General features: G+C 45.5%; 1 protein-coding gene across 1 annotated transcript in view; it reads left to right on the forward strand.

Moving 5' to 3' along the window:
• The window catches only part of adcy5 (adenylate cyclase 5), a 78,510-nt gene extending 68,016 nt beyond the window's left edge, over positions 1-10,494 (forward strand). Inside the window, exons 12-21 of the mRNA XM_041950283.1 lie at positions 1,695-1,782; positions 3,333-3,449; positions 3,571-3,729; positions 4,567-4,751; positions 4,853-4,873; positions 5,147-5,279; positions 6,611-6,874; positions 7,352-7,556; positions 7,744-7,868; positions 9,079-10,494. Of these exons, the coding sequence (XP_041806217.1) occupies positions 1,695-1,782; positions 3,333-3,449; positions 3,571-3,729; positions 4,567-4,751; positions 4,853-4,873; positions 5,147-5,279; positions 6,611-6,874; positions 7,352-7,556; positions 7,744-7,868; positions 9,079-9,207 (1,426 nt within the window). The 3' untranslated portion in view covers positions 9,208-10,494. The remainder of the gene's footprint in view (positions 1-1,694; positions 1,783-3,332; positions 3,450-3,570; positions 3,730-4,566; positions 4,752-4,852; positions 4,874-5,146; positions 5,280-6,610; positions 6,875-7,351; positions 7,557-7,743; positions 7,869-9,078) is intronic.
• The last annotated feature ends 239 nt before the right edge of the window (positions 10,495-10,733 follow it).

A 10,733-nucleotide genomic window follows, 5' to 3' on the forward strand; every position in this document is an offset into this window, starting at 1 on the left:
GCAGACACTCTGTCATTACTTTAATTCTACCGACAGCAGGTCTAACAGAGACAGATGTTGAACTCATCCGTGTGCGCCCGCTGTGCTAACTGCGGATCCACTACTCTAACTAATGTGTATTATCCCAAAAGTGAGAAAATGAGCACTTGTAACAACTGCAGTAAAATTTTAAATGACGAATAGCAGCGTGTGGCTGTTTTTGTAGTGGATCGGGACTGTTTTTCATCCAGGTAGACAGTGTGTGCAGAGACAGTGTGTGAGACTGCTCACGGCTAAAAATCCCTGCACAGGTGGTGAACAGGCTGCACGAGTAGAGACAGGAAGTAGTTCTGACAGTGCAGCCACAATCAATAAGGTGTCAGTTTTCAAATGTATGACTATAGACCGTATGATAACCAAACATAATTTTATTACTGTAAGTCTCCTCGTGTTGGACAGAGCAAGAGGCGCGCTGCTCCTCAGCAGCAGGTCAGCCGGATGCTGAATAATGATTTTACTGTTCGCCTGTTATCACAGTGCACAGTACATAGTACAATACCACACAAAGAACAGAGAGGAACTTACAGTATAGACAGCACTCTCTTCAGAGCTCACGCTTCATTAAAAAGGGCTGAAGTAATGCAAATAAATAATTTACTAATGCTCTATACATCAATAATAACCTTTTTGAATGAATAACTAATGGTGGTAGTTCTTCTCTAGAAGGCTGGTGGTTAATCTGAGGGCTCTAAAGTATGATTCTGGTTTCTCATAACTGTTTGACCAAGAAAAAAGTAATTCTGGAGCAGGAGAAACACCCCTTAAAGGGATTTTTGTCCTTAATAATGTCATGTGACCAAACCATAAAGCTTGTTTATTTATTAACTATGAAGAAATGAATTAGTTACATTAATAGTTAAGCTATACAGGCTGTGTAAACAGTGTCTTCTTAGGAAATGCTACAACCTAAAAGATGACATTAAAAATGAACGACATTGCCTTTAACATCTTATCTAACCCATCTTTCAGTGCTCAGTGCCTTTAATGTCCAGAGCCTCACAAATCCTGCACGCTGCGTTAGTCCCGACAGTGTCTACGGCGAGCTCTCCCGTCTTTAGCCTCGAAACCAGAATCATAAAAGTGAAAAAAAGTCATTTTCATAACACAAAAAGCTGCATGCGTGAGGTCTGAAAGAGAATATCAAATGAAAATCAGTGTAACTGCAGCCGAGCAGCAGCGAGATTCAAACAGCTCTGGCAGATTTTGTCTGGAGGCAAACCCTCCCCTCCCCCGTCCTCAGTTTTCAGTATTGATCTTCTTTAGCCTGTCTCTTTATTAACCTTTCTGCTCCATCCTTTCATCACACCACTCCCCTCTCCTCTTTCATTCCTGTCTGTTACCTCTCTGCCGTCCTCACGGCCCGTCCCTCCCTGTCTCCTCCCCTCATCCGTCTCGCTGTTGATTCGGCCCTCCTCGGTCATTTCCACTGCATTCACGCCGTCTCGCCTCCTGCGATTGTTATTTTCTGTCTTGCCCACACACGTAATACCTGCTTCCATGTTATTTATCGACACAAAGTCAGGGATGATACAGAGAAGCAGATGCTGCTGCCCACAGTATTACCTCAAAACCACGACCCAGACTGTGTCACAGTCAACCATCAGCAGCCAGAAACAAACATTATATGCATGTAATCCTAACTGTGTCGTCCGCAGCTCCGGTCTAATGATGGGCTTCTTCATCACCTGCCTCGTTGTCCTGATGGCCGTCATGTTCATCTCTACTGTGTACTGCTGTTTCGGGGTGAGTCATCTCTGCTAAACTGGACTCCTTGAGCAGAGCTAACACCTCGGTGTTAGGGCTGGTTCTTATTTCTTTATAAGGAACTTCAGCATCAGACATCACAGAGACGGATCTGTTGAATCTTTTATCAGGCTGTGGTCTGATGCCGTGCTTGCTTTTGAGTCCAGATAATGTCAGTGATCCAGAAATTTAAACATAATGTGCTCCTGACCTCAGTATTTAACTCAGTTCCTTAAGGCAAAGTGGAGATGTCACCATCTGAAGCTACAGCTTGTAGATTATATTGAGGATGTTCACACATCACGTTAGCCTTTCTTTTATAAGAACACAGCTCGTTTGTCTCAGTCTTCCATGTTTCCGCCAGTCAGCTAAGATGATCGGCCCTCTGTGGGCCTGTGTTGAGATCACGCGTCTCTTATTGGGGTTGTAATCGCCGCCGCGCCGTCACGTTAGCGCGAGGCTCAGAGAACATTTGCTCCGTCTAAACACGTCGTTGCTTGTGATGTGATTCAGACGGCGCTGAAATACGGTCGTTAATAAAGGAGCAGTTATTTAGAAATAACTAAATATCATTTGTTTCTGTAGTGAGCTCTTAGAAACGGCAGTGAACATGTGGGAGGCATGTGGGAGCAGAGTTAGAGTTAGAGTAGACTTTATCGTCTCCCTTGGGAGAAATTTGTCATGAGAATCGAGAGAACACATTTACAATCAAACCACAGTGTCACACCAACAATACTGCACAATGCCCGACAGCAAAATGTTGCACATACATCAAGATATTGCACATATTCCCCCTTCATTCCCCCTTTTCAGAGCTGTAACACCCCCCCACCCCACACACACACACACACAAACACAAACAGTCATGTTTCTACCTTACATAGACTTACAGTCATCTTCTGGAGACTTAAACAAACCGTAGCCATAACAGCTGCTTACCTAACTCTAACATTTAATGATATAAGTCCCCACAATGTGTCTGTGCAAACAGATTTATGTCCCCACAATGTGTGGAATACACATCACACACACACACACTTCATCTCTCACTGCTCACGGCTATGATTGATAGTGGAACTCAGGATGTGTGTGTTTGTTGTGTGTGCAACCTGTTTTGTGCAAACGCGGCTTGCAGAACTTGAAGGCAGGAGCAGGAACAGGAAGGGCGATGATGCCAAAGGCAGAGCTCAAATCACAGAGGAGGCTTTTTTTCCATCTATTTCCTGCTCTCACCACCTGCCGGCAGGTCGTGAGGGGCAGGGGAGATTTGTGGGGCTGCTGTTGATGGTTTTCACTGATGACTCATGCTTCTGTTCTGGGAGAAAACAATCTCTTCAGTACATCTACTGAACTTACAGAGAGGATATCTGGAGTCAGCCTTCCCATCACATGTTAGATAGAGTGACCAATGGTGACTTAGAGATGTGTAAATCTAGAGGCTGCAGATGGAAATGAACAAAATGAGGTCACATAAATCAAATGAAGTAAATATTTCCTCTGTATCACTCACTCCCTCGCTGTCTGTCTTCTGGTTGTTCCCGTACTCCCAGCTCTTCCCAGTCCCTCTGCAGACGTTTTCTAAAAGGATAGTCCAGTCCAGACTGAACAGCACCCTGGTGGGCGTCTTCACCATCATCATCGTCTTTCTTTCTGCTTTCATCAATATTGTAAGCTCTCACTAAACACAGTTTTTTTTACTCACAATTTAAAAGCACAGAGCATTTTGCAACCTTATTCAAAAGCCACTCCTTCTCTGACGTGTCCTCACTGACCTTTGACCCCGTCCAGTTCACCTGCAGCAGCCACGACCTGCGGAGCTGCATCAAAGTGGAGCTCAACGTCAGTCTGGACAGTGTGAACGTCTGCCACGCCCACCTCCTCAACTACAGCCTGGACACGCAGCGGGGCTGCTGTGGAGACGACGTCCTCGTCTGCAGCTTCCCCGAGGTACACGCGGTCCTCGTTCTGTGTTACTCGCACTCAAAACCCCTTCAAGATCACATTAATGCAGAAGAAAGTAGTTTAGTCTATGGCTTATTTCAACAACAAGCAGATTCAGAGCTGCCGTGAACATGTGCAAGTAAGAGCAAATGAGGCGGATTTACTGCAGTTGGTGGAAATTGAAGTTCAACTCAGATGAGCAACAAATCCGTCTGAAGGCTAATTTACGTGAAGCATTTCTGCAGCAAGATATATCTTTCACAAATGTTCAGTCAGCCTCATTCACCAGTGAGGAAGCATTAAAATGCCAGCAGAGAAGAACTTGAATGTACATTGTTTTATCTAACCGTAGATGTGGCCGTCTGATGTGTCCAGAGTTGTCATCAGTCAGCAGTCTCATTTCTAATTCAGGGCTGAAATGAGGCAGGATTTTTCCCGCCTGAGCGTCAGGCAAGAAACATCACAGTGACTGTACAGTAACACCTTATTGCTTTTAGAACAAAAACATCACTGCAATTAAAAGAAGATAAACGTCCAGTTTGCTGTGGTGAAGCATTTGTAAAGATGTATTTTAAGGCTGATTCTTACGACAAGTGATGCAGTTTTGAGCAGCAGCAGAACGAATGGGTGCTAAGTGAGGGTAATTGCAGGTCTGAACATTAACATTTGGTTTGCACAGTAATGCGTGAATGAACGGTTAAGTGGTCAAAATGGTGGGTTTATTGGCTGTTTTATAATACCTCTGGATGTGACTCATTCGGTCTGAGCCGCGTGTTACAGAATGTAAAGCTTGACTGCCAAACATAAAAAGAAATGTACCCTTCCATCGCCTTTCTCCCTCAGTACTTCTCGTCCTGCGTGCTGCTGAGCCTGCTGGCCAGCTCCGTCTTCCTGCAGATCAGCAGCATCGGTAAACTCTTCCTCATGCTCTTCATCGAGCTGCTCTACCTCCTCATCCTGGAGGTGCCCAAAGTGAGCCTGTTCGACAACCAGGACCTGCTGGTGATGGCCAATGCCATCGACGTTGCGTGAGTCATTTCATGACCGCCGTGTGTGTGTGTGTGTGTTGTGTATATATTTGACCGCATGCTAACCGCTGATCAGCTCTTCTCTGCTCTTCCCCTCACAGCGAGCACATGAACGGAACAAGGTGAGACTGATGACAGCTTCTATCACCAGACCCAGAGCATCACCTCTGTCTGATTAAGCTAACAGCATCATTATCACCGTGGTGGCACAAATGTAACTGTAATGACCTGCTGGCAACAGATGCTAACGCTAATGAGCCAAGGTTTAGAGGGCAGCTTGTTTTTGTGTCACATTGTTCCTGTGAAGTACATCTTTCCACCCACACGCTATAGCATCCTGTTACATCTGCCATAAAACGTGCGAGAACCTAACGTGTGTGTGTGCCGACCTGCAGCTGTGTGGTGGACTCCAAGGTTCCTCTGAAGATCATGACGCCGGTGGTCATCACCGTCTTCGTTCTCGCCCTCTACCTTCACGCCCAGCAGGTGGAGTCCACGGCCAGGCTCGACTTCCTCTGGAAGCTGCAGGTGTGTGTGTGTGTGTGTGTGTGTGTGTGAGAGGGTGTGTGTGTGTGTGTGTGTGTGTGTGTGTGTGTGTGTGTGTGTGTGAGAGGGTGTGACTTCATTTTGGGGACAAAAAGTTTGAGTGTGTGTGGTCTTGGTTTAAAGATCCTAGACTCCTTTAGGGAACTTTACAAGATGTTTCCATCAAGGAAGATGAGGTGTTAGCCTTTTCCCAGACAGCTAACAGGCCATCCAGACAGAAGCGCCTTTGGTGTCAATCAACAGGAAAAGGATGGAGGCCTCACCAGGACCCTGACAAGCTCAGCTAACTTCCTGCTATGGGCCCGCTTGACAGTATGTCCGGGTCCGGTCAGGTCAGGTCCGCTCCAGTCCTCCATCCCGTTCCAAAAACCGAGCCCTGAGCTTGGTGTCAGTTTCAGTTCATTTAGTTTAACAAACAGAGGAAAACTTCAGGGATTAAGGTCATCGCTCAGCGACCGTCACAGTCTCAAACAAAAGTGTCTCTTCTCTTCTCATGTGTCACCAGCTCTCTTGAGACTGACAGCCAATCACAAAAAGACAAACTACAACCTTTGACCGTGAGCAGGTTCATTTAAAGGACTAATCCGCCAAAAATCTCTCTTTTGGGTATCACATGTACTCACTCGCTGCAGGCTCAAAAAGAGCTTTTGAAACGTTTCTATCCTGCTCGGTCACGGAGGGTGGCGGCTGTAACAATCATCGATTCACCAAGATGTCAGAAGACAGAAGACACTGAACATATGGATCAAAGGCAGAAAGGTGGATGCAGGAGGGGACTGGGAGGTTTCTGTTGTTGTGTCCATGAGTGTTTGATACTCAAATGATTTCAGGTGAAGTATTGTTAAGGGATGCACCAGCGCTCTGACTGGTGTCACTGATGGTAACCGTGAGGAGGAGAAAAGTTCGTGTCCAAAGTTTGTTTTTTATCCTAAGCAGTCTTGGGGAAGTAAGTGTGCAAGCTGGTGCGGAAGTAGCCATAACTCGAAATAAAAGTGTCTGCTGTAGTAATCGTGCACCTTTATTGACAGTGCACACCATTATCACATCCTCTGGGAACCTTGAATGTCTGTACTGAATTTTGATCCAATCCGTCTTATAGATGTGGAGACGTTTTACTGGATAAGTGACTTGCTGGTGGCACCACATGATTAGAGATCACTAAAGTCATTACGATTCATCCTCAGGGGAGCATGAATATCTGCAGCTCATTTCATGGCAAGCGATCCAGTAGTAGTTGAGATATTTCACTCTGGATACTCAACAGTATTTGGCTCTTCCCCCCTGTGTAATTTCTTTATTGACCCCTCCCGCAGGCCACGGAGGAGAAGGAGGAGATGGAGGAGCTGCAGGCCTACAACCGCCGTCTGCTCCACAACATCCTGCCCAAAGACGTGGCCGCCCACTTCCTTCAGCGCGAGCGGCGCAACGACGAGCTCTACTACCAGTCGTGCGAGTGCGTGGCGGTCATGTTCGCCTCCATCAGCAACTTCTCGGAGTTCTACGTGGAGCTGGAGGGCAACAACGAGGGAGTGGAGTGTCTGCGGCTGCTCAACGAGATCATTGCCGACTTCGATGAGGTGAGATGTGAACAAGTCCAGCCGGAGGTTGTGTTTGTGAGAGAGGATGTAAATCTGTGCTGATGTCAGTGCTGCTTTATTAGACGCTTGCCAGTAAAATGAGGAGTAGGTTGGTTTTTGACTGATTTGACTCGTGAATGCTTGTAAAAAGAGAGACTTTAAAATAGTTGCTCTATTCCCACCCACATTTGTAATGCTGGAAGAAGGCATGTCAACATTGAAAGTTAGACACAGAGCAACAGCATTCAAGTCCCTGCTTTGGTCTCCACCACTCCTGAGAAAGATCCGATTGGCTGCTTGATGCTGCACTATGTCTACCAGGTGGTCTCCATCCTTTCTGCAGTATGATCAACATTAGACAAAATGAGGTTTCAGAACTTCAACTATGACCACTTAAATATTTCCTTTCTACTCTAGAAATGCAGAGGAAATATAAAATCAACAGGAGATTAAACCGTCCCTCTCTGCCACCTTTAGATCATCAGCGAGGAGCAGTTCCGTCAGCTGGAGAAGATCAAGACCATCGGCTCCACCTACATGGCGGCCTCCGGCCTCAACGACTCCACGTACGACAAGGCGGGGCGCTCACACATCCGCGCCCTGGCCGACTATGCCATGAGGCTGATGGACCAAATGAAATACATCAACGAGCACTCCTTTAACAACTTCAAGATGAAAATAGGTGAGCTGCAGAAGAGAAAGACAGCAGTACTGTTACTGACTGGGATTCAAATGAAGCATAAATGAATAACATCCTGCCAATCAAGTTTGGTAAAAAAAGCTGAATAAATTGTCTTTGCATCCGTTTTTCATCAAAGTCTAGCTGGTGTAGCAGTAATTAGGTCTCATGCATCTATTTATTTCCTCAGGTCTTAACATTGGCCCAGTGGTTGCCGGGGTGATCGGGGCCAGGAAGCCGCAGTATGACATCTGGGGGAACACGGTGAACGTGGCGAGTCGTATGGACAGCACAGGTGTACCAGAGAGGATCCAGGTGAAGTGAAGTGTGATGCTGTAGAATATATTCACAGAGTGGAGAGCCATTCAGTAAAATACGTTTTTATACGTCCGATCACTCAAATTCACACTGATCGTTTTTGAACGGTTGTCCCAGAGTCACATCGGCTTGGTGACAACAAAGAGCAGCAAACCACGAACGAATGAATCAATCTGAACTTGTCTTATCCCTTCCAGCTGAAACAAGTCTGGAAACATTTAAAAACGAGAGGGACAGTCTCAGTCCTACTGTAAGAAGACACTCGCTTAGGAAGAAATTTAGGGTGAGACTAAAATGACTCATTCTAACAGTATGTGCAGATCTCAGAGCTGCTGTTAGCTCCAGGCTATGTTGCTTGAAAAGGAGAAATCCATCTAGCGTGCGTGAGCTGCAAAACTGCCTTTCAGACATGGCTGATGGCTGGATTTCTAAACTGTCCCTTCAAGTTAATGAAAATTGTTAATTAAAAATGGCCTTATTGGTTTTCGCTCTATCAGATGTGAAATCATTAAAGCTTAATAACTCAAAGCTACTTTGAACACAGATGGAGCCCTTTAATTTCATCTCACACGTCTCCGCTGCACCTTCTGAGAAACCGCTCACGCCAGAGCAAATAGGAACGGCTGCCTCCTAATGAACATGAAGGATACAAAGCAGCGGCGCTGGGATGGAAGCAGCGAGATTTCATCTGTGTGTGGATAATATTCAGCATTCAGACACAGACGGGCCGAGAATACTCATCAAAAGAACTCATTGATCAGAGCTGTAAAACATGCAGAATGATAAAAAAAAATAGATTATTATAATATTAAATTAGTTTTTACATGCAATATTTTGTGTAGCTTTTTTTTTCAAATGGACAAACAAGCAAAGTGTAACTGAGCGAAAAACACTTTACATGTAAATAAATAGTTTTCCAGTTTATTTCTCACATTTTTCTGCTTTGTGTATAACCAGTAAAGGAAACCTGAGACTTTTAACTAATATTGTAAATGATTCTTACTAAAGGAAAAAGCTTTTCAGGGACATTTTTTTGTATAATTGTAGATTAAACTTGCAGCACATTGAAATTCAGTCATTTAAATGCCATTGAAGCAATGATTTTATAGAAACTTAGGCATCTAAAAGAAATATCCAAGCAAATTTAGCCTGGCTTTAAAGCAGACGTCTAGACATCTCTTGAACTCCCCCCCCCCTCTGTCCACAGGTGACTGCAGACCTGCACCAGGTGCTGAGCTCCTATAACTACACACTAGAGTACAGAGGCGTGGTCACAGTGAAGGGCAAAGGAGAGATGATGACCTATTTCCTCACCAGTGGACCACCAAGCAGTTAACCCCAGCGAAGCTACAAATGGACACACTGGGGCAGGCGCCTTAACTCTGCCTCCGACAGACCGAGCAGGCTCATGGACCTCTGATAGCTCACGGCGGACCGACGCCCCTCTCGTGATCCTTTCTTAAACCAACGGAGGCCACGACGGGACACGGTGAGAAAGTTCCTCCTAACGCTCAGCCTGTGGAGGACACTATGAGCGGGAGAGGCCTGACTTGCCTAAATCTGCAACTGAGACCAAAGATGTCCAATCAGTGCGTAAAGACATACGTTGGCTGGGTCCTGAAGGAAAGATGTTCCTGAGGAAATTTATCTGCTTCAATTTTCAGAGAGTTTCAGACGAACCTGCTGGAGGACATGAACTCCTCCTCCTCGCTCTCTCTCTGCCTTTCTCCTGCTGAGGTGTATATGTACATGTAAAACAGACAGTTTTATGTGTATGTATATGATTTGATGTACTGTATGTGAAACACATTTTGTCCATTTTGTCATGATAGAGGTACAAATCTCTCAAGTGTGGACGCTCAGCCAGCGCGGCAGCACTGTCCGTCCTTGTTTGAATATCTGACCACGTCGGTAACTCACAGATCGATGGAGGGGTCGCAGTAAGTTGTGTCTGATCGGTGAAGGGTGCGTCTTTCAGGTAAGAAGGTTCCTCGGACACAGTTTGGCCTGTTTGTCGTGTGAGCAGAGAGAAGAAGGTCCACAGTGTTTCCAGAAAGCTTGATCAGACGTATGAATTCACAAACTCACACTACAGTATCGACAGCGTACACACTCACACACACACACACACACACACACACACACACACACGAGCCACAAAGACGATGTCAATGAAGAGCTTTTTCTAATCTTCGACATTTTATATTTTGACTTCAGAACACCAAACTCTATCAGATATTTTAAGATTCTATATTTTGTACATTAATATATTAGAGAGCTATGTATAAACACCGATGTGTATTCAGATGTACATACTGTATCACGCTCATGTAGGATTTCAGATGTCCTCACTGTCGTTGCCTGGTCAGCTGACGTACCATTCGACGCCGCTGAATGAACGCCTGTTTTTACCGCTCTTTTCCGCCGCATTGAGCGTTTTTCGATGTGCAGGAAGCCGTTTGTTGATTAGATGGCGAGAGGGAAGTGTTAAAGCCGAGCGAGCGCGGACTACAGCACGGGAATGGATTAGTCTTTTTGCACTCCATTGCTTTCAGCCGTCCGCCCCTCCCTGCATCGAACCACGCCCCCCTCTTGCTTGCTCAATCAGATGGTACGACCCATTGAATGTCCAATGATCTCCGACGAGGCCTTTAATATGAACTCTATACTGAGGACGGTGATGATGCTCATCCTGTGGACAGGGACAGAAGAGCCCATGTTGAAATGTGCCCTTTTATCTGCTGTTTTTCTTTCTTTTTTTTTTTTCCTTATCAAAGCAGTGTTCTTCAGTATTACAGCATTACTCAGCATGTCATCAGACAAACTGTCCTCAGCCCGGCGGTTTCATGGATTTGACTGATT

The sequence above is a fragment of the Chelmon rostratus genome, chromosome 13 (assembly GCF_017976325.1).
Source record: "Chelmon rostratus isolate fCheRos1 chromosome 13, fCheRos1.pri, whole genome shotgun sequence".
Lineage (NCBI taxonomy): Eukaryota > Metazoa > Chordata > Actinopteri > Chaetodontiformes > Chaetodontidae > Chelmon > Chelmon rostratus.